The sequence below is a fragment of the Rhincodon typus genome, chromosome 22 (genome assembly GCF_021869965.1).
Source record: "Rhincodon typus isolate 14 chromosome 22, sRhiTyp1.1, whole genome shotgun sequence".
Lineage (NCBI taxonomy): Eukaryota > Metazoa > Chordata > Chondrichthyes > Orectolobiformes > Rhincodontidae > Rhincodon > Rhincodon typus.
In genome coordinates this window covers 46,380,607-46,405,093 of record NC_063353.1, presented here as the reverse complement: position 1 = coordinate 46,405,093, position 24,487 = coordinate 46,380,607, and the positions used below count along the sequence as shown (strand labels likewise).

At 39.4% G+C, this 24,487-nt stretch overlaps 3 protein-coding genes across 5 annotated transcripts in view; 1 reads left to right on the top strand and 2 right to left on the bottom strand.

Annotated features, from left to right (window-relative positions):
* The window catches only part of mcm10 (minichromosome maintenance 10 replication initiation factor), a 54,875-nt gene extending 48,831 nt beyond the window's left edge, over window positions 1-6,044 (top strand). The window contains exons 19-20 of the mRNA XM_048610413.1: window positions 3,172-3,214; window positions 5,455-6,044. Coding sequence (XP_048466370.1) covers window positions 3,172-3,214; window positions 5,455-5,538 — 127 coding nt within the window. The 3' untranslated portion in view covers window positions 5,539-6,044. The remainder of the gene's footprint in view (window positions 1-3,171; window positions 3,215-5,454) is intronic.
* prpf18 (PRP18 pre-mRNA processing factor 18 homolog (yeast)) overlaps window positions 1-24,487 on the bottom strand; it is a 289,626-nt gene that overhangs the window by 175,232 nt on the left and 89,907 nt on the right. The window lies entirely within an intron of this gene.
* ucmaa (upper zone of growth plate and cartilage matrix associated a) overlaps window positions 13,679-24,487 on the bottom strand; it is a 14,630-nt gene continuing 3,821 nt past the window's right edge. For both annotated transcript variants that reach the window (XM_048610421.1, XM_048610422.1), the window contains exons 4-5: window positions 18,044-18,142; window positions 13,679-14,565 (exon numbers count right to left, since the gene is read on the bottom strand). In XM_048610421.1, the coding sequence (XP_048466378.1) occupies window positions 14,468-14,565; window positions 18,044-18,142 (197 nt within the window). In that variant the 3' untranslated portion in view covers window positions 13,679-14,467. The remainder of the gene's footprint in view (window positions 14,566-18,043; window positions 18,143-24,487) is intronic.

Genomic DNA, 24,487 nt, shown 5'->3' with positions numbered 1-24,487 from the left:
TCATAACACTTCAGTAAGTTCTTGTTTAAGAATGTAAGAACTAGGAGCAGGAGTAGGCCATTCAGCACCTCCTGCCTGCTCTCCATAACCCCCTTAACCAATTATTCATTAAAAATCTGTCCATCTCCACTTTACATTTACTCAATGTCCCAGCATTGACTGCAGTCTGGTGTAGTGAATTCTACAGATTCACAACCGTTTGAGAGAAGTAAACATTCCATGTTTATCATTGTTTCACTTTGATCACACTAATTAATGGGGCACATCGTCTTGTTGAACATTGCACGATTCATTTCAATGCCATTTTTTACTTGATTCATTTGGCACCTCCTTTGCTCCCCAACACACACACTCTGTCTCTCCCTCTCTCTCTCTATCTAACTGTCTCTCTCTCGTACTTCTGTTCACATTCAAGATCCAAATTCAGTCCAATGCTGCGACGCTGTGCAAGTGCAAGACTCGACAGCTCACAGTGCTGGAGCTTTTATAATCCATGTTTATTTTTTAAAATGCACCCCCAGTCCTCTCTCCTGAAACTTTTGTGATTATTGAGAGTTTGGGAGAAGAGCAGTAAAGCAGGAGTAGTTTTGAAAGGCATGTAAAGAGTATAGATTTATAAAGCCCCGATACTTCTGGGACTCGCAAGTCGACGATGTCAGTGCTCCAGCTTTGGGCTAAATCTAGATCTTAAACATGAGCACAAGTTCAGGTGAGGGGAAACTGCACATACGTGAGTCAGGGAGCATGGGCCACAACTGTGAGGGTCAGAGAGTAAGGAGAAACCTCAGCCTGGAGGGTCAGGGAATGAAGAATGCCCACTACTCCGGGTTGAGCAGTAAAGAGGGTTGGCAGAGACCAGAATGATCAGAAAGCAGGATTGTCAGTGAGAAGACGGTACTGTAAGTGGCACATTACATTTTTCTTTCATATTTTTAAAGCTATTTTGTTTTTGAAAGTTACCTACCAATATAGGAATTTAGCAGTGTAAAGTACTTGAATATAATGTTTTAATTTTTTTTTCTGATAAGGTTGATATAGAACCTAACTACTGTTTTAACACTGATTCCTTTACCAGTGTTTCAGTTAAGCTCACTTCACTTAAAGTTGTGGTTTCCAGAAATGCAATCATAACCTTGGGTGAGGACTTGCAGAGGAATTGAGAACTCCACTGGGTTTGTTACACTTGTTATTCAGGAAAGGGTTGGGAGTCCATTATGGAAGTATCTTAAGTTTGAAACAGTTGTGACTATTTAACGGACAATTTGTACATTGTCTGAAAACTGCAGGTTAATTGATGCAAAGAAAAAATCTGTTAGACTCAAATAGAGAGGGCTTCAGACTGAGAAATACTTAATTTGATTGAAGCAACCTATGTAATATATCCATGAATGTGTTGGAAACTTGTGGGGCATTGCATTCTGTACACATAGGGACTTTGTGGCCTCTAAACTAAACCACTAAACTACAACTGTAGCACCTGAGCAAATCAAAATAAGTTGTATTGAAAATATAGCCTAAATCCAGAGTCAAAGCCTACTCTGATTCTGAAAAAAAAAATGTGCTTACAATAGTACACCATTGAGAGTGTTATGACCCAATGAGTTGTATTTACCTCTCTGGAGATGCTATTGAATTTAGAAAAAGGAAGCTTTTTCTTGCCAATATCTAACTCCTAGTCAAATGTTTATCATAAGTACTTTTTTTTTAAGGGTTGTCTAGTGCAGTGTCTAAATCTTCTAAGAAGTCAGCTTTCCACTGTTACGATTGTAACACAGTTGAGGATTATTCACACGGTTTATTCCTCTGGAAGGAGTGAAGATCACCCTAGTGCTCACTAGCATTTGTAAGTTATTGAAGGAAAGGGGGAAAGGAATTGATGCTCTTGATTTTTAACTTGAGCAAAATCTCTTTATGGCCAGTCAGTCATGTATATCAGGTATACCTGATTTCCATGAATTTGGAGCAGGAAGATCTTGATTTAAGCAGTGGGAAACTTCTGGCTCCATGTAATTATCCAAATACTAGACGTTCCATACATGGGTAAGACCTGACTCACTCAGGTAAATGGGCACAATGGTGTGTGCGGGTGTTAAGCATTACCTTCAGACCGTAATACACAGGAGCAGAAGTAGACCATTAACTCCATCAAGTCTTCTCCATTATTCCATGAGATCATGGCTGATCTCATAATGCTGAACTCCACTGACCTGCCTTTTCCCCATAACCTTTTATTCTCTGTGATTAACAATCTATTTCAGCCTTGAATATTAATGATCCAGTTTTGACAGTCTTCTATGGTAAAGAATTCCACAGATTCATTAGTCTCTGAGGGAAGAAATTACTTCCCTGTCTTAAATGTAGCACCTCTTATTCTGAGATTATGCCCTCTGGTCGTGGACTCTCCCACAGGGGAAATGACCTTTCCACATCTACCTTGTCAAGTCCCCTAAAAATCTTTTTCAATAATGTAGCCTATCATTCTTACAAACTCCAATGAGCACGAGCCCTACTGACTCACTCTCTCCTTTTAGGAAAATCCCTCCATACTCGGTATCCACCTAGCAAACTTTCTCTGGTCTGCCGCCAGGGGCAGTATATCTTCCCTTAGATAGGGACCCAGTATTCCAGCTGTGATCTGACGAGTACCTTGTATAATTTCAAGAATTCCATATTTTTGTACACCTTTGCCTTTGAAATCAAGTCCAACATCTGATTTTCTGTCCCTATTACTTGCTGAACTGGTATGCTAACATTTGAAAGAAAATTGATAGAAAACTAAAGAGGAAAACCACTACCATCCCCCCTTTCTATTTTGTGATTTTAAAAAGACACTTTGTGCTTTGGCATATTGTACAAAAGTTTCACCTTTGTGTTTGTCAGTATGTACGGGCCACAACAATGAGCACTTTCATTTTAAATCATCAGAATATTCTTCTAATTTCCTGCGATTTTGGGAATGCAGGTGTTTTCATAGTCATACAGCACGGAAACAGACCCTTTGGTCCAACTGGTCCATGCTGATCATGTTCCCAAACTAAACTAGTCCAACTTGCATGCATTTGGCCCATATCCCTCCAAGGGTTAATATATTTTAAACAAACGGAATAATGAAATAAATAATAATGTATTTACTTGACTAACGTAATAGCAATTTCTTATGTTTGTTTTCAGTAACTGTGGCATGTTTAAGTGGGAGAGAGATGGAATGCTGAAGGTGAGTTCATCTAAGGTTCTCGTGTTTTGAACGGCTTGCTGTTTTGATTTGGTTGTAAGTGCTGAATGGTGTATGATAATGCAGTCAATAATGCATCTTTTGCAGAGTAAAATACTAAACTATTACTTCCAAAACACACATTTTATTTGTAATAAGTTTTGAATAGAGACAGTGGCCCTCCCCTATCAGGAATTAAATGGACTTAAACAATTAAAAGAATAGAACTAAATTTGAGTTTTCATGTAATTTATTGACTTGATAGTACATTTAGGGGAGGTATTAGGTAAGTGAAGTCTGACTGCGGTCTTTAACTTCAATACAAGTGATGGATGGAAACAAGATAAACAAACAAAACTGCCTTCTTGGTGTTTGGCAACTAACTCCAAGATTGAGATCCAAATTCAGTGATGTTAGCAGCATTTTATCTGATGTAGCTCTTAAGGCTCAAACAGTGAGTTGAATAAACCGGGTTAGTTTTAAAGGAATGCAACTGTAATAAGTTGCCAAGAGCCTGTCTGCTAAGGTAATAAAGTAAGTTAACAAGAACGGAGTTACAGCGATGGAGGATGTGACCCTGGGTGTCGGCGTACAGATCACCGTTCAGCCATGCATGCTGACACTTGTGAATTCACATCATGTGACCCTTGACAAATGAGGTGGCACAGAACAAGAGGTAACTATTGTACTGCTTTAGTAATGACTGAATAGTATAAAAGCATAGTTTTAAGTGAATCACGCAAGTCTGGGACAAAAAGTTGCCATTCCCAGTAGACATTACTGAACAAAGCTTCCAGCCACTGCTGCCTATTGGGGGCCTTGAGTCTTTTCCGTCCATTGGAAAATTCTGTAACCCATTTGTGGTTTGGTATGATATTAGGTTTCAAAATCTGGTTATACATGTTTATGTACAAATACCAGTCTTTCAAAGCCCATTGCCCAGTGTATTCAGGGTTGATGAATATGCCTCGGTAGGAAATTCTATGAGGGAATGTCCAGTGGTGTCCGGGTTCATGAATAGTGTCTGGAATCCTAAACTGTTTGTTTGTCCAGGAACAACCACTACGAACCTCTAGACTCTTTATTTTTAGAAAGAGAACCTATATGCAGCTGTGGATTTCTGTGACTTTGAAACCTTCCCCATGAGTGAGTTTCACACTGTGGATGACTATCTACTCTGTATTACAAAATGGCACTTTTTCTTCAGTGGAGGTGGGACCTCTGTGAAAGCTTGTGCAAAGACATCCCAAATCTGGCTCAAGAAACAAAACTAACTAAATTTCTTCTTAACATTCATTCATGGGATTTGGATGACACTGACAAAACTCCTGACTGTCCTCCGAGAAGGCGGGACAAAATGTTTGGATCAGGTGTTTCTTGGTCTGGGTATAAGATGTATTTCCTCAAGGTTGCACGAGGCAGTTATGGGCCTCACCCCACTCTTGCTGGTATTTTGCCCGTAGGGAGTGGGAGGTGGGGGGGGTCATGTCACATGATCATCACTAGATTGACATGCCAGAGTATATCTAGCAGCCGGAGCCCCCTGTTTGGATATCCTTCTGGGAACTCTCCCTCACACCAACCCTCCTTGTCAGGGCCATCCTGACCGACCCGAACACGACACACACACAAATCACACACACAAATCACACACACACACCACACGCACACACACACACCACACGCGCACACACACACACACACACCAAACGCATACACACGCACACAGCCGCTGTGGGTAATCCTTGTCCTGAGACATGTACGTCTAACAGTGGGCACTGCTCCTGGTAGTGTTGCTGAGTCTGATGCGTTGATGCCCCCCACCCCCTCTCCGCCCGCTGTTAAGGACCCTTGTCTTGAAGGCCTCAGCATCCCACAATGGCCACATGGAGTGGTCTTCCTTAAACCTCCCTTGAGTTCAGTCTATATGTATGTACATATAAAGCTTTCCACAAGGAAAATTAGGAGGGCAGACCTGTTGATTTTGTAATACAGGGTAGATAGTCATCCACAGTGTGAAATGGAAGATGGTTGTTGTGGGCTTTTGGAGATTATATCTAAATGATGATAGTCTCAACTTGGACGAACTGTCTGTCAGATATTTTGTTGCTAACAAAACTGTTATGCACCAAAATTCACTATTTTCTTTGCAGACACTCTTATTTGCTTAGTGACATTTCCAGTGCTGCAAAATTGTTTCTTTTTTGTCTGCACATTGACATTTCTGAATTCTCTCTGTCTAGGAGAAGAAAGGTCCAAAAATAGGTGGAGAGCTGCTGCTACCAAGAGGAGAAGAGCATGGCAAATTTTTAAGTAATTCAAAATGATCCAGGAGTCAATGAGTGTAAGATTAAATGCTGCATTTTTAATATCGCTGTATAGATGGTGCTACTTAAGAACAGTTTTATTTTCTGGTGTTAAACTTCCAGGTGTAAAATTAACTTTTTTAATCAAGAATAAATTTACCATTTTTCTAATTTCTGCAAAAAAAAATCTTATAGGTTGCAACTTACCAAAAAGATGGCTACTTGGAATGCGTGAGGTTTATTTCTCTTTAAAATCATGTCTCAGGTACTAACAAGGTTTGCCACTTACATATGAACCTCTGGATCTTCACCAGCTTTAGTATGACTAACCCAGTACACCCACCATAGGACCATTACTCACTGATTCAATAAAGAGGAATCTTGGAGCAAGGAGAATTAGACTTAATGATAGGGCATCCAAACCCTACCAGTTTACACAACAGATCTTGTATTTGCTCTGCTCACCTTCAGAGAGGTGGCTTGTTATTTCTGAGTAATCTTGAATAAATATTATTTTTCTTGAATTTACTGGGTTTTTTTAAAAAGTATCTCCTGCAGTTCACCAAATTTGCACAAACTGTTAAAATTGGCTCATTTTCTTCCAGAAGCTGCATTTACAGTAATTTTACTAATTTAATGTAGTATCCTGTTCAGATTTGTTAGTGGGAGAAATGCCTCCAAAAGTGTGAAGTGCAGCTTGTATTGCCCCACAAACTGTTTTAGAACAACTTTGTGACATTCTTCCATTTCCCTTTCCTGACAGGTGATGAGCATAGATTCATTGGAAGGCAGTATCCTGAATGCTCCCAAATTATTTTTCAGCAGAAATTGGTTTCTTCCCTTTATTTGACATGTCTCATAACCTCATATACTCATCTTCCAGATCTTAGCCAAAGCTGCACAAAAACCAACTATTGGGAATTCTGCAAAATTCTTTCAGTATAACTGCACCTTAGATTATTACTCATTCCTTATAGGATCATCTGATCTGCATGATGCAATTTATGCTTCTCATAGATATACGGGGTGTGATTTCAAAGACCCGACATACAAATGGTCCTGTATTTTCAAACATCTTCTTTAAACTGTCCTGTATTGTGTTCCAACTTACATACAAATCAACTTGTGAACAGACTGCAGAATGGAACCCATTCGCAGCCCGGGGACTGCGGGTATCTTATTTATGCAGTCAAGGTAGAGTAGCCCTGCCTCATCGAAGATCTGAAACTTTCATAAACCTTTTAGCTAGAGCTAATTGCTAGCAATTACCCTCCATGTGTTACACGGTGGAAAGATATTTGTTCTTCCAAATTGGTGACAGATGATGTATTTTATCACAAAATGGAAAGTTAAATTACCATAAGATGTCAACCTACACTGGAGCAAAATATGTCATCAGATAAAATAACGATAAAACCTTTGGCATAGAACCTGGTCATGGCTGTTCACATTGGGCAGAAGACTGATTAAGAATCACAATGGTGGGAGTTAGAATCTCAGCTTGTTTAGTGCCAGGAGTGGCCATGTGTTAGAAATGTGCCAGTTGCCTTCCAGGGAAACCAGGAGAGGGCCATTGCTTTTAGGTAGGCCTGTTGAGGGTTGAATCATGTTACTAATTTAAAGGATTTTCAGAATATAATTCAATAATTTAAAACTGAAATGGCCATGTGGTATTTAAAAATTTCTGAAGTTAATAGATTTTGAAAAGAGACGATCCAGTTGCTGTGTTGACAAGTGGAACAAGGTTGGTTAATGAATTTAACTCCACAAACAAGGGACACATCTGGTATGTGTAGTCTGCAAAACAGTAGTGCAAACAACACCCGTGCCCCTTTAGAATTTCCATACACAATGATAATCAGAAAATAGACCAAGGGTGGAGGATTGGCTTCTACTGCCCCCTACATTTGACAGTAAAGAAAATACTGGCATTTGTATTGCATCTTCATTTTCATGATGTTCCAAAGTGCTTTACGGTCAGTGAAGTACTTACAGAAGTTTGGTCACTGTTATAGCGTAGACTACACTGCATCAAAGCTGTGCACAGCAAGCTCTCAAGCAGCAATGTGATGATGATCAGATTAGGGCTTTGTTGTAGCAGTCATGATTTTGGGATAAATATTAGCCAGGGGTGGCACTTGTTGTGATCTATTGGTCCCATTTGTTATTGAATGATACCCAGTTGGTGTTAGTACCAGAAACGTCAGTTCTGTGAAGCAACCTGGCTGGCTACGTCATAATAATATCTTTTTTTTTAATTTTTGTTACAAAAGTGATCTTTTACTAAAACACAAGCACATAATGCTGTGGACTTTGTTTTAACATGAAACAAAACGAAAGTCTACGAGTGACAGAAATGAAAATAAATTAAGAGAAAAAAACACACTATTCTTTTATGATACAAATTCAAATGTTTATAAACACACAGTAAAAATAATCCAAGCACTTTTTATAGATTGAACAAAGCAATAGCTTTGCATCGGAATTCGTATACCTTGGTAGAGCTTACAAACATTGTTGCAATCCTAAGAATGATTAGTGTTTTACCTATAGTAAGACCCAGTCCAGCTGTTTTTCAGAGAGAGACTTATTTTTTAATACTTTGATAGGCTTGAGGTAATTAAAATTTAAATTCATCTGCTGGAACTGTAGGTAACTCCTTTATTAAAAGGAAATTATTACTATGCACAAAAACAAAGTTGCTGGAAAAGCTCAGCAGGTCTGGCAGCATCTGTGAAGGAGAAAACAGAGTTAACGTTTCAGGTCCGGTGACCCTTCCTCAGAACTCTATTATTACTATGCTCTTGACTTCCAGCACTATACTATCCCTGACACCGTTTCAATTTTTTTTAATAACTTCAAAAGCTTATTTTCTTACAGCAACTGTATCCTAATGCTCCAGTCTGGGATTAATGATAAATTATCAGAGAATAATAAATTAATTACTTTAAGTTTTTTTTTCTTAGGAACACTGTTTGACACATGTTGCTCCATTCAAAGACTGCTCAGCACTTAAGAGTTTTATGTATGCTGCTTTCTCAATCAACTTCCCGGCACAGACCAAAAAAGAAGTCAAAGTCTGGAGGCTTCATAGGATTATTTGGTCCAAGTGGCCAAAATGAGTCTTTACGTTTTACATTAGCCAATTCCCAAACCTTTTCATCCATCCTTCTGGGGGCAGAGTTTCCTGTGCACCTTCACTCTTGTAGCTGCAGCAACAATGACTGTCAATCAGACAGGTGATAACGTAATGTAGCAATATATTTATGAATGTGACCTTCTGTTTCCAATGTAGTGTCATCCATGTGCACCCTGAGCTTTTTTTTCATTTCTCTCCCACCATGTGCACTGTGAAAGGCTGTTCCTGGGTGGCAGTAATTGACCTGGTGCACAGCTAGGCATTAGATGTGGTGCCAGGGTAGGAATCCTGCAATGTTCTGCCAGTGGCAATTACTTCCTATACGCTCTGGTGAGCGTAAGAAATCATGGATGTGACGCCACAGGGCAGTGGTATATACATAATGAGGTGAGCAACATAAAATCGTCAGAGTGAACTCATGAGAATTCCTGGTGATAAATCCACCATGAAACTCCGCAATAAGGGCACTTAATTGATTTTTGGTAAAATACAGCCAATTTTCTCTACATCCACCCTATTAAGCCCTTTGATCATTTTAAATACCTCTGTCAGGTCATCCCTTAACCATTGCCATTCTGGAGACAAGAAGCATTCTGTTATTCTGATGAAGGGTCTAGGCCCGAAACGTCAGCCTCTCTGCTCCAATGATGCTGCTTGGCCTGCTGTGTTCATCCAGCCCTGCACCTTGTTGTCTCTGTTATTCATTTCCTGTTGTTTTCAATTCTTGTATGATACATGTGAATTTTTTTTTCAATTTCTTCACTGGCTTTGTGGTCTTCATATAGATGGCACTATTGTATTACATGCAACATATGCACAGAACAGTTACTGATTCGAGCAATTAGCTCTTGATCTTTTTTTCAAACTTGCATGCCGGATGTCCGAACTGTTCTTCACAAAGTACGTAGTACCTTCGCGGTCAGTTTAGCTCAGTTGGCTGGACAGTTGGTTTGCGAAGCAGTGTGACACTGTTAGCACGGGTTCAGTTCCCACACTGACTGAGGTTACCATGAAGGACTCTCCTTCTCAACCACTCCTCTCACCTGAGGTGTGGTGGCCCTCAGGTTAAATCCCCACGCGTCGTCTCTCTTGAGAGAGAGCAGCCCTGTGGTCTGGTAAGTCTATGGTGACTTGACTGAGTACCTTTGGGACGGAATGGGATGAATTCAGCCATGTGAGTTTATAGCTGTTAGAATAACCATCCAGCCCTTTAAAAGTTCAAATAAAGTTCTAAACCCATTTTTTAAAGGATCTCTGTGCCTTCCATTTAAAACAAGCTACAGTCATATTATTCTTGCATTAAGATTTGCCAAAACATTTGATTGTTCATTTGGAAGGTACAGAGTGGGAATGCGATGGTTGGACCAGGTATGTAATAACCGGCATTCCATTGTTTATATAAATTATTAAGTCCAGACAATCTATAATAATGGAATAGTTTAGGTTAGATGGGCTTCAGATTAGGTTCACAGGTCGGCGCAACATCGAGGTCCGAAGGGCCTGTACTGCGCTGTAATGTTCTATGTTCTATAAAAATACTTTTGTTTATGCAGTTTTTAAAAAAGTGTGCTTAATGTTTTGCTTGGTAGACTCAACAGGAATGTTCTTCAGTTGAAATCTTCTAAAGAAAACTTTTTAAGAAAGACATTTTCTTCCCTGCTGACTGAAGGTCCCTCATGAAACAAGTTCAAACTGTTTCAATTCAGTTTCTAAAGGTCACTGTGTAAATTTGTAACTGAATGAGAAAATGCTGGAAATGTTCAGCATCCGTTGAGAGAGAAACTGAATCAATTCAGGTCATTGAGTCAGTCCAGAAGGAGGCTGTTCGATCCATTGAGTCCATGCCAGCTCACTGTAAAGCCAAAGACCTTTCATTGAGAATGAAAAAGATCAGAGGTGAATTAGTTCTTAAGCAAGTACGGAGGTAGGGGAAGGAAAGATCTATATGTGATGGGGGAGGACATTAAAGGGCAATTGATGATTTGAGGCAGGTTGGGGATGGTCGAACAAGTGAAGAAGCTAAAGGTGTGTCTAGAGGAGCAGTAAATGCCAACAGCACAACCAGTAGTATCACCTACCTGAAAACAAATAAAATGGAAATTGTTAGTCATCCTCTCATTTTAAAATACTTATCAGTCCTAGACCATGAAATATTTTTTGTAATTTCTGAGGGAAAAAATTGTACTCAACCAGTGAAGGTGTCCTTGTGGAGTTAAAGAGGTGCATTGTAAACAGAGTAGATGGAAGCTATCTTCTATCTGGTTAGAACAGCTGACTCAGATGCTGGGTACAGAAATGGAAAATATTGCATTCCCAAAGTTGTTTTTTAAAAACAGATTGTGTTTAAGTAGCCCTGTCCCTCAGTTTTGTGTTGTTTGGTGCTTTCAGAAAGTGTTTTTAATGTCGAAAAAATATTTGGTTTGGCCAGAAAATAACTAATAAGTGAATCCGGATACATCAAGTTATATAGCATTTTCTGGTGCAGTATCCCTTGGATAAACTCAACTTGTTTTCTGTTTTTGAAAGATACCCACATATTCGTAAGCTGTCTGGAAAAGGATTAAAATATTATCTACAAAGGTATGCATTGCTTCAGGCCAGATCTAGTAACACAGTAACATGAGCCATTTTATTGGCAGTTTTAAAATACATCAGCTATTTACTTGTATTGGTCAGTAACTTTTATCTGAAGTCAGTCAGATCTGGTAAAACATCTGGCTTTGTTTCTAAACTCATTTCAGTCGTTTTATTTGAAACAAATGTTTTCAGTGGGAAGTTAGACCAGATGTTTATCCACAACCGTAAAGTTCACATGGTGAAAGGAATTCTTTTTCCCAACACTTAAGACTTGTTAAGCATCCAGATAGTTAGGATGATTATAAGATTGGACAGGTGAGATAAAATCTATTGTTTGTAGTGACGGAGTTCAGATCCAGGTAACCTTAACATCGGAGCAAAGTTGTTTAATGACAGTGTCATGAAGCAGTCTTCTCAAAGAATGCAAAACTGGAACATACCCCAAGAAAAGCTATTGAGGCAGGGGTGCAAAATTTCAGAACTGTTTGATATATTTTTGTTACATAGACATGATGGACAAGAAACCTCATTGATGTTAAAGTACAGGTCAGCCTTGATCCAACTGAATGAGGGAAGAAGTTTAAAGAATGTCATACCTATCCTGTTCTTAATTTGATATTTTATCTTTACCAAACAATTTGGAGTCCCCTGGATATGTAGCTTGAATCTTTTAACATTGCTACTTGATTTATGAAACTACATGTGTGTTATTTGGCATTTTCATTCTTACCTTCGTAGATTTCCTCCTGCGCTCACTCAGCAGAACTATTTAGAATAAGATTGGAACTGCTATTATTGTGGCTGCTGCCTTGGTTGAGGGATTTGAGAGGGACAGAGAAGTGTCTAAATCTGATAAACTGGACAGAGTTTCAAACCTAGTCATTAATACATTAGATTTTTAAGTACTGGTTAATGACATGGCCATCATACCTGATAAACGTTACTGATAAACACTGAGGGGTCAGTTATCTCATTTGGCTGAACGGCTGGTTTACGATGCAGAGTGACACCGTCAACTTTCCTGCTCCTCTGATGCTGCCTGGCCTGCTGTGTTCCTCCAGCCACACACTGTGTTATCACTAACAGCATTGTGTTCCCTCACTATTGAACTGAAACATGAACCTAATCTGGATAACCCATGTTCTTGAATGGGTGTGGTAAAGTCAACACGGTCCTGCTCTCTCATTAGAAAAAGATGACTGGTGGTGGTTTAATGTGAGGGCCCACCACACTCCTAGCAAGAGGAGAAGTTGAGAAGGAGAGTGGGAATTGAACCCACACTGTTGGCATCATTCTGCATCACAACCAACCATCCAAGCTTAAATGACCCCATTTCATAGGCTATGAGGCAAAGGAAGGTATAAGGATAAAGCAAAATGCCATGGATACAGAAATAAAAGCAGAAAGTGCTGGAAAAACTCAGGTCTGGGAGACAGAAACAGATAGCATTTCAGTTCCTATATAACTCTTCATTGGAACCGAGAAGGTGAACATGCAATGGCTTTTAATGCTTTTGAAAAAAGGGGTAAGGGTCAGGCAGAGCAACATGGAAGGTCAGGGATACGTTAGAGAGTGGGAGGGATTAAACAGCAAAATGTCTTAAAACAAGGCAAAGATAAACAAAACATTGGTCCAAAGCATGTGTAACTGCAAAAATAAAGATCAGCTCTGCCTGAAAGAAAATCATAATAGATCCTCAGTGTGAGGAGTTAGATTATAAATCAAGCATTATCTGACTGAATGAGCCACAAGCTGTAACTGCTAACTGGCCTCCTACAGTTCCAATTTCCTATAAACCTGACAGTCTCATTCAATTTCAGTGAGTACACATCAGAAATATTGGTCTTTAACCAGCTGTTAGGAGTTTTTTATGCACTGGTGTTGCTTTGCAGTTTATTTGAAACTCATTTTGTTGGAATTTTGGTTACAAATACAATTAGCTTTATTGGCATGTGACAGTAGGGTGAGTACTGCAGTTTATCTGCAGTTTTAAACAGGTTACTATGGTGTTTGATACAGTTAATAAAAATCCCACCACTTTTTGGAAATTAACTGCTTCAATGGTAGAGCCAGATGTACATTCGGCAAAAAAATTTCAGTGCAGTGGTGACTGAAGTCATGTAAATCTGCTGGGTTTTTGTTAAATGGTATATCATAAGATATTCCTGAGCAATAAAAACTCCTAATAGGAACCTGAGTGGGCCAAACATGAGACTTGCTAACATTAGAATTTGTTGGATTCAAGATGCATGGAGCTGACTACAGTATTTGAATTTTTTGGATTAACAAGACAGACCAGCCAACTCAGTTTACAGAAGTGCAGTATTTTTGCGTTGAGTAGTGTCAACATCAATCACCAATTATGGAACTTGATACCAGTGGTTTAGTAAGTCACTACTAAATCTTTAACAAACTCAGTACCAACAAAAATATTGGGATTAAAAATATTTATTCTGTTCATTTTTAATATTCTGCATGCAGTTGTAGTACAGCTTAAGTGCATAATTAAAAGTTATATAGTGAAAAGGAAACTATACAGCACAAATATTTGAATTGAAGGGGGCCGTGCATTCAGCTGCCTGGGCCCTACAGTTCAAGTTTCTTTTCCTAAACCTCTCTGCCCTTCTAGCTCTTCCTTCAAGATTTTTCTTAAAACTTACCTCTTCAATTAAGTATTTGGACATCTCCCTTAATACTTTCCTTGGTGTCTAATTTTGTTCTATACATTCCTGTGAAGCACCATGGAACTTTCTATTACAATAAAGGTATTTGATAAATAGAAGTAGCTGAGAAAAGCTATCTTTCAATACAGGGACTCTTAGATGAAATAGACCCTAAACTATGGGTAAAGATTTTAATAGCCTGAAGCTTTTGCTGTTTCTTAGCAGTCTGATATTCTGCACATGTCTGTTACCTATGGGAGGCTGGCACATACAACTTTAATACTCCTCTTTGCAACAAAATGTTAAAAATCTTTTGAATCAAACAATGCTTCAAATTTATGAACTTGTTAGAACATTGAAAGAAAGCCATACAGTATTTATCAAAGCTATGCCCTATAGAAGCTGCACGCAATAAATCAAAAGCACAGATTTATTCATCATTCTTCTATTGCCACTTTGAAGAAAACTGTAGAACACCAAATCTGTTATATCTAACCAATCTGTACATGATGTTGCCTTATAGTGTGCAGTCTCGGTTCTAACTCATAAATCTGAGGCTCACAGGAATCTTTTAATAAATGTAGCGGTTGTATTGGTATGGAGGGTAGAGACCATCAAAGTGCCACTGACGCCACGACTCGACCTTTTCACGAGACCGTTCATATTGTTCTATGGAATAATCAGAAGAAAAGGATTAGATTGAAATTGTCAGTTAGCTACAGTAAAGAACTATTTTGATTACCATCACAGTGTTCCAGATTTGCTCTTGCAGAGACTGCATTTTGTGGGTTATACAGTCAGTATTGTTGGCAAGTAAAAGGGACCGGCAGCATAATTGTGTATGTGATACAATCATTTGGACTGAAGCAATATCTACCAATGAAATAGTTTAACTTTCAGAAAATGAATATGCATCCCTCATATCCCTATGTGTACATTGTATATTGGCAATACTGTACTCATGAACAAGTGGAGAAATATCCACACCAATGCTGAAGTAAATTATAAAGCATCCAAATGAGGATGACATGGATCATAAGTCAGTAAAAGGTTTGTTTTTATTTTGGTAATGGATGGCTGCAGTTTTAGCGAATGTACCTTCTGCTTTCAGCAATGGTTTGAAGTTATGTGCTTTTAAAACACTGTTTCTACCTGCCAAGCATGGAACTAGAGTTGGTTCAATGCTAAGTATCACATAAAATAGCAGTTGTAAGTTTGAAGACCACTTCATGGTGAATTATATATTATTATATATAGATATATACTCATAGGAACCCCTTCATGATTCAAGCCATAAATTCTTCATAAGCTCTTCATTCTGATACAATAAGTTCAAAGAAAGCTTAAATATATATTTAATCAGATAAACATTGTTGCTACAGCAAAATGCAGGGGGTTGACATTTACATGCATAACATTTTGGAAGGATTGAAATCCTGTCTTTCTGTCACCTTGCTATCAGTGTTTCCAGGTCAGAGTCTGTCCCCACCAGCACCACCACCAAACATAGTGCCACTGGAGCTGACAGTACATCTGCAGATTCCAGGAGCTGAGTAGCCACTTTCAACACTGTTCTACTCTATAATCCTATCAATTCAGCTTGCACCAGGTTCAGTTTGCCTTCGGGAGCGAGTGATAAGTACAAAGAGTTTGGAAATTTTGGACCAAGTCAAAGATGAAGTTGTGCATTACTCAACCATTACTCAGGTATATATGGTAAGTATTCGTAAAAGGTACTATGTTCTGTATTCCTGATAAACTGGTTGAATTCAGTAAAATATTACTTCAATATTGACAGCTACAAATGTTATCAGTCCTGCAAATCTTATTTCACAATAGCACAACTGAGCCTATGATCCAGCACTGGGACCGTCTACCTCCACCTCATGACAGTGTCTATGACATTCTCTTAGCATCTACTCTGCCAATGTGTTGAAAAAAAATCATCTTATTCTTCTAAACTCAAATGAAATTGGGTCCAATCCATTCAACCTTTGCTTATGAAACAAACCCTTTCATCCCGGAAATCTTAATGAACTTCTTCTCAGCTTCCATTGTAAGAATATCTTTCCTAAAGTAAAAATGCCAAAACTGTACATAAGACTTATTACGTAGCCTTACCAATTCCCTACACAGATGTGGCATGACTTCTCTATGTTTATATTCCACACCCTTAAAATAAAGGTCAACATTTTACATGCCTCCCTAACTGCTTGCTATAACTTCATGTACAAGAACAACAAGATCACTTTGTACAGCAGCATGCTGTCGTCTTTCTCTATTTAAATACTGTTTTGCTTTTCTATTCTTCCTGTTAAAATAGACAGCCTCACATTTCCCCACATTTTATTCCATTTTTGCCCACCTGTAAGCCTTTGCAGACTTTATATCCTCACATCTTCCATCCTCCCTAGAGTCCCCTCTAATTTTTCCTGCACACACCTCAAACATCAAGGACAGTCAACCGAAAGCCAATATGCCCACACCCCAAGGGGCATTTAGAGGGAATCTATTGTTGTATCATCAGCAATTTCATCAAGTTATTAGTTTAGAGTGTAAATAAGTGAGGCCCCAGCAGTGATTCATGTGGTTCTTTAACTGGTTACAGTTTGCCAAGGTGAAAATTACACACTTATCTTGGCTCTTCATTTCCTCTTAGTGAGCCAGTGTCTATCTACAGAAGTATTTTACCCTAATGCCACAAGTTCTTCTGTACAAATCTCTTACGTGGTACCTTATCAAATGGCTTTGGGAAATCCAAATACACTATATCTACTCATTCCGCTTTATTTACTGTGGACATTATAATCTCAAACAAACTTCATGTAGAATCTTTACACCGAGTGGAGAAGACTTTCAACCTGTTAATCTGAGGTGTGAAACAATAACATTTCCTGGTTGTAAATATAAACTTTCAGTATTTCTCCATTAATGAGATACTATAGTTGATACTGGCCAAATCGTGCCTGTCCTTTTACCCAGATTGCTTATTTTCTGCCATCTTAAGCACCTCCATGTTCCAGAAGGATAACTTGTTTCTGATCATTATCTCCAAAGCACAGAATAGTTTGTGAAGAATGTATCATAATAGCTTGAGTTAACTCTCAATTATTAATTATTCCCTTCAGAAAGGTATTTTGTTTCATAATTTTTTTCTGCAATTGGCCATGTAAATTTGACAACTGTATGTTCAAAGACTTTGCTAATTCAGCAAAGATTACTTTCTGCAGAACAACACAGTTGGGTAATAAGCTGCTGGAGCAGTTCAACATAATTTCATGCTGAGTTGCCAGTCACCTTTTCAGAACTGAGGTCCTGCCATGCAAGTAAGAAAGGACAATCTAATGAAAATTCAGTGCAGATCCATAGAATCCATACAGTGTGGAAACAGGCCCTTCAGCCCAGCAAGTCCACATCAACCCTCAGACCCATCCCCCTGTAACCCACCTAATCTACACATCCCTGAACACTATGAGCAATTTAGCATGCCCAATCCACCTTGCTTATACATCTTTGGACAGTGAGAGGAAACTGGAACCCCCGGAGGAAACACACGCAGACATGGGGACAATGTGCAAACTCCACACAGACAGTCACCCGAGGGTGGAATCAAACCTGGGTCCCTGGCGCTGTGAGGCAGCAGTGCTAGCCACTGTGCTGCCCAATCAATGTCACACACTGTCAAAAATCTGAATTTTAAAACATTCTAACCTAAAGAAAAGGTTTTTTTTTTGAAAAAACTAGCAAGAGTACATAAAGAACAAGAGGATGAAGATTTAAAGTGATCTGTAAATGAAGCCAGGGTAATGTGAGAAAAAAGACTTTAGATAGCAAGTAGTGAGGGTATAAAATGCACTGCCTGGAAATAAGATGGAGAAGAGTTCAGGAAAGATGAGGCATTCAAAAGGGCATTGGATGATTATTTGGATAGAAATTATGAGCAGGGATATGGGGAAAAGGCAGGTGATTGGCACTATGGAAATAGAAGCAGTACAGGCACAATGGGCCAAATGGCCTCCTTCTGTGCCATTACATTTCTGTGATTTGAGAATTTGATATTTTTCTAGTTAACTGTATAAACCATCCCATACTTCACTTTGAATACATTCCAATTTTACTCATCATTTGGGTTTTCTCTGAATCTTACCATCTTGTTCCTCTTCTACGTAATTCTCCCATTCATTGTACTGCTCTTCACGATATTCCTTCCTTCGTTCATCAGCTGCAAGCCTTTGGCTGTGCTCAGCTGCAGGGAAGATAGTTTTTAAACATATACTGACTTCCATGTCTTTACCAACACACACTTCAAGTTGTGGCAATGATTATCCAAACATTTCTTTTAAAACAGGATAATGAGATTATTCTGCTGTGGTAAATTAAAATTGTTCATTAAGCATGGTAAAATTCATTTAAAGCTGAGTTTTGTATGTCAATGAGCTTCTAGATTAAGTGACACAATCTTCATTTTATGATGAGACACCTCGGACAAAAAAGATTAGAAAATCAGTATAAAGTGTGGCAAATTATGGAAAAGTGCATAAAACATGAGAGAGGGGAGTGATGATGTAGTGCTGATGTTACTGGACTAGAAGTCTATGGGGTCCTATGTGATTGAATTAAAATAGAGTTCCCATCAATGCATCTGGTGGAATTTATTTACTAAATCTAGATTTTAAATAAAGTATGAATAGTTTCTGACCATGAAACTACTGGATTGCTTTAAAATTACACATGATGTGCTTTAGGCAAGGAAGACAATTGTCCTTACTGGCTGGAGTCCATGTGATTCCAGTCTCTCAGCAATCAGATTGATCCTTACTGCTCTGTGAAATGGCCAAATTGGCTCAAAAACAAAGCCATTCCTGAAAATATGTATCAGCTCAAAACTAAGCATCCCTGAGGCACTGTGAGCCATTAACAACAGCAGAATTGTATTCAACTACAATCTGTAACTTCATGGCCCATCAGCATTAACATCGAGCTTGGAGATGACCCCTGCTGAATGAAGAGCCCAGGAGGGCATGTCAGGAGCAGCACCAGGCATAGCTCAGACTAAGGTGTCAAAATTTTGAAGCTACCACTACCTACTTAAATGCTCTCTGGACAGTAATAGATGAGCATTAAATGCTGGCTTAGCCAATGATGCCACATTTCTATGAATGAGCATATTTTTAAAATGTTAAACAGATGAAAGCAACATACAATAGTCAGGCTGAGCAATCCTGGAACCAGCAGATCAGGTCTAAGCTTTGCAGTCATGAACGCTGGTAGATAATTAAGCAACTACAGGAGGAGGAGGAGGCTCCAGAAAGATCCCCCATCCTCAACGATGGGGATGCCCAACATACCAATGTAAAAGACCATGTTGATGCATTTGTAGCTATCTTTATCCGGAAATGCCTAGTGGATGATCCATCTTGGCGTCTTCCTGAGGTCCCCAGCATCACAGAGGCAAATCTTCAACCAATTCAATTCACTTCACATAATATCAAGTAATGATTAAAGTCAATGACACTGCAAAGACCCAGATATGACCCTAGCTATACTGAAACAGCTGGGCACAACACTGGCATCTACCCAGTAATGTGGAAAATTGTCCAGGTATATCCTGCCCACAGAAAGCAGAATGAATTGTACCATCAGTCTTCTATTGATCATCTGCAAAGTGACAGAAGGTGTTATTGACAGTGTAATCAAGCAGCCTTAATAAGCACTAACTTGCTCATTAAAGCTCAGCTTGAGTTCTGCTAAAACATTTAGCTCCTGACTTCATTACAGCCTTGGTTCAAACGTGCTTGAAAGCGCTGAACTCCAGAGGTGGGGTGAGAGTGACTGCCCTTGACATCAAGGCAGCATTCTGCTAAGTGTGGCATCAAGGAGTCCTAGCAAAACTGGAGTCAGTGGGAATTGGGAAAACTCTACTGGGTGGAGTCAGACGTGGCACGAAGGAAGATGGTTGTTGTTAAAATAAAACAGAATTGTGGATGCTGGAGATCTGAAACAAAAACAAATTGCTGGAGAAACTCAAAAATTATGAAGAAGGGTCACTAGACTCCGTCTTAATTCTGCTTTCTCTTCATAGGTGCTGCCAGACCTGCTGAGTTTCTCTATTTTCTGTAGATGGTTGTGGATGTTGGAGATCACTCATTTCACATTCAGGACATCACTGCAGAATGTCTTCAGGGTAGTGCTCTAGGCCCAACCATTGTCGCTGCTTTGTCAATGATGTTCCCTGCATCACACAGTTAATGATGGGGATTTTTGTTGTTGATTGCTGAACGCTCTAGAATTCTTCAGATACTGAGGCAATTCATGTCCATGTGCAGCAAGATCAAGATAACATTCAGGCTCTGGCTGAGAAGTGACATGTAACATTCTTGCCACACAACATAGAACAGTACAGCACAGTATAGGCCCTTCAGCCCAAGATGTTGTGCCGAACTTTTACCCTAATCCTAAGGTCTATCTAACCTCCACCCCTACCTTAAACTATCATCCATATGCCTATCTAATAGCCGCTTAAATGCCCCTAATGACGCCAACTCCACTACCCTCTCCGGCAATGCATTCCACGCCCCTACCACTCTCTGAGTAAAGAACCTACCTCTGACATCTCCCCTATATCTACCTCCACTCACTTTAAAACCATGCCCCCTCGTAATAGCTACCTCCACCCTAGGAAAAAGTCTCTGGCTGTTCACTCTATCTATACCTCTGATCATTTTATACATCATTATTAAGTCACCTCTCATCCTTCGTCGTTCTAAAGAGAAAAGCCCTAGCGCTCTCAACCTTTCCTCGTAAGACCTTCCCTCCATTCCAGACAACATCCTGGTAAATCTCCTCTGCACCTTTTCCAATGCTTCCACATCTTTCCTGGAATGAGGTGACCAGAACTGGACACAGTACTCCAGATGTGGCCAAACCAGGCTTTTGTATAGCTGGAGCATAACTTCACGCCTCTTGAACTCGATCCCTCTATTAATGAAAGCTAACACACCATACGCCTTCTTAACAACTCTATCCACCTGGATGGCAGCTTTCAGGGAACTGTGAACATGAACCCCAAGATCCCTCTGCCCCTCCACACTGCCAAGAATCTTTTCATTAAGTGCCAGGCAATTAGCATTGCCAAAAGGAAACAACCTAATTGCCTTCTCTTAATTGACACTCAACTGTGTTATCATCAGTGAATCTTCCACCATCAACATCCTAAGGTTATAATTGATGAGAAACTGAAATGGACTAGCCACATGAGTACTGTGGCTATAAGAGCAGGTCAGAGGCTAGGAATACTGCAGACAGTAACTCACCTCCACCCTCCCCAAAGCCTGTCCACCATCGACAAGGCACAAGTCAGAAGTGTGATGGAAAGCTTCCCCACTTAGCAGTATGAGTGCAGCTCCAATTCAAAAGGTTTGACACCATCCAGGATAAAACAACTTGCATGCTTGGTACCCTATACATTTCCTTTAACATTCACCTGTATGTCATCTACAAGATGCACCAAACCGCCTAAAACAGTACTATCCAAATCCACTATTTCTACCTCCTAGAAGGACAAGGGCAGCAGATACATAGGAACGCTGCCCTCCAAGCCACTCACCATTCTGACCAGGAAATATATCACTGTACCTTCAGTGTGGCAGAGTCAAAATCCTGGAACTCCTTCCCTAACAGCACTGTGGGTGTCCCTGCACCACATACACTACAGTCATTTCAAGAAGGCAGCTCGTCACCACGTTCTCAAAGGCAACTGGGATGGGCAATAAATCCTGGCAAGCCAGTAACACACTCATCTCATGGAACAAAAAATAAAATGTACATGCACACTAAACAAGTAGAACATGGATAAAACTAAATGTGAATACCAGCACAACACAATGTCAAAGGTTTTCAATAAAGTTTGTTTAAAGCACCACAATCATTTTCAAACCCAATTTAAAGGTAGGGGTAGCCTCATTCAGTTTTAATGCATCAGATTTTGAACCATACATTGATACAACGAAGGCCTCGTGCGAAACAGTGGTAGTGTCCCTACCTCTGAGCCAGGAGGCCAGGTTCAAGTCCCAACTGCTCCAGGGATGTGTAATAACATCTCTGAACAGGCTGATTAAGGAAATATCGTGACTGATAAAATCTGCAATTGTATCCAATTGACGTTGACTCTTGAGAGGCAAGAGTCTTTTCCCTAAGAAGAAATGCATTATTCTACACTACTGTTGCAAGTCCTCATCCAAACCAGGCACAGAACAGCACTGTCAGGGCATGGAAGTAAATTTTCTTTCAGCCCAAGTCCAATCGTTCTCAAAATAAACCCTAAAGAATACGTAGGATTTAAAGGAAAATGTATTTTAGAAGCAAGATAACCAGTGGAAATGGAATAAAATGGCTATCAACAGTAGAACTATGTCCACGGATAAACATTTTTCGAGACCCCCTATGGATTATTGGAAGTAGCTGCCATTATGGATTGTAATGGCATGTGTGATGTTGCTAGTGCCATATTGAATGACTAACAGGTAGCTGGTAGAAATTTTACTATACGGCCATGAAACAGACCCTGGGGCAGAGTTGAATAGTGCCTCAGAGTCCCTGTGCTGAGTATAGAATGTACATCCAGATTGCTGTGACAAGCTCACAGTTTTAACAGAAACATTGAATAGGTTAAAATAATTCATAGAATTTCTTATGGAGGGTGGGAAGCTCCTCAAAGAAAGGCCCAGCCTCCTTGTTAATGTTAGCTGAAGGCTGAAAAATCACTGCTAGAATCTTTGAGAGAACTCCTGATGTGGTTAAGGACATCATTTGCTGTGCTAATACCAAACTTGATTGTCATAGCAACCTGTCTGATATTAAAGACGTACTTGGAAGCTGATGGTAACAAAAAGACTACTGCACTAGGATTGACAATGGGTGAGAGGTTCAGTGTGCATGGCACTGAGTTGAATGCAGAATCCCAGAGACTGGCAGAAGCTTGGTGAAAGCTTCCAGTGGTCAGAGAGTAACCACAACCCAACTGAGTCTGTTGACATGTTTGCTGACATTGGCAGTTTCAAATCATCTGGAACTTTTTTTTTAATAATTTGCCATAAAACACATTTTAAAAGCCTCAAAAAATACATTATTTCCAAATTTTGTCCAAGTAATTTCAGATTACTCATGTTTAGGACATCAAAATATTTAAAGGTTAAAAAACAAAATTAATGCTAATGGTTAAACATTTATTAATCCTAAATGTACCAGATGCATCAGCTTTCAGATTACATCTATTCAGACAGTGTAACATTAAAAAAAGCTGAACCAATATCACTGATCACAGTCAAATATTAAGAATTAAATTAATTTAAGTGCCTACCTAGTCAGGATCCTAATCAATTTCAATTTCCTTGAGTATAATGTCCTCCTGAAGATTGGTACTTGTTCAGTTGTGAATAAAATGCCTTTATTTCAGGAACCAATGGATTTTGTACAGGTATGTGATACATTGAGCAGACTGGCTGAATTCACAATAGTTTACGGCCACTTACATCGCTAAAATAACATGGGGTCATAACAGGTCATAAAATCGGTTTTCATCAGTAGCACAAAATGAGCAGCGTCAATTCCACTGATTTCATTGGAACTGAATATCGATCTGACAGGGAATTATCAAGCAGCTAGTACTAAAATCCAAGAAGATATTTTTTAAAAGAATGTATTCTTGATACTATGGGCATCATTGGCTGGCCAGCATTTATTGCCCATCCCTAGCTGTCCTTGGAAAGGTGATAGTGAGCTGCCTTCTGGAACCACCGCAGTCCATGTGGTGTAAATACATGTCCTCTGCTATCAAGGAACTCTGGAGCAAATTGTTACAACTGAGTGGCTTGCTAGGCCATTTCAGGGGGCTGTTAAAGCCAGACTGGGTAAGGATAGCAGATTTCCTTCCTTAAATGACATTAGTTGAGCAGATTCTTTTTACAGCAATCCAGTACTTTCATGAGCATTAGTAATTAGTGTAATATTATACAAATTATTATTTAATTTAAATTTCCCAAGCTGCAGCTTGAACTTGTGTCTCCAAAATCTCATTAGACAAGTTCCTGATCCCTCATCACCAGCACTGTGCTCTCATCCCTGGTACCTAAGGACTGTGTTCTGAAATTTGAATTAACTTTTACAATTGCAGCTCTACCAATAGCAGGTGCCTCTGCCCAGTTGGTTTGGCTTCTGAATTTATATTATCTAGCATCACCACATAAACAAGAATTGTTGAAATGATTGTTCAATCATGCTCCCTCTCAGAAACACCACATTTCCGTGGCATAGTGGGAATAACACTCACTTAATGTGAAAGGTCCAACATTTGAAACCAGATGGAAATATTACATGGGGGAAGAAACCACAAAGTGAAGTCAAGGATGATCTGATCAGCCATGATCTCATTGAATGGTGGAGTAGATTTGATGGGCAGAATAGTCTACTTTTGCTGCAATTTCTTATGGTCTTATACACAAACATTTCCAGCCAGACAAAATCTGAAACTCATTTATCTGACTTCCTTTCCTCTGAGATAACAAGGTGTAGAGCTGGATGAACACAGCAGGCC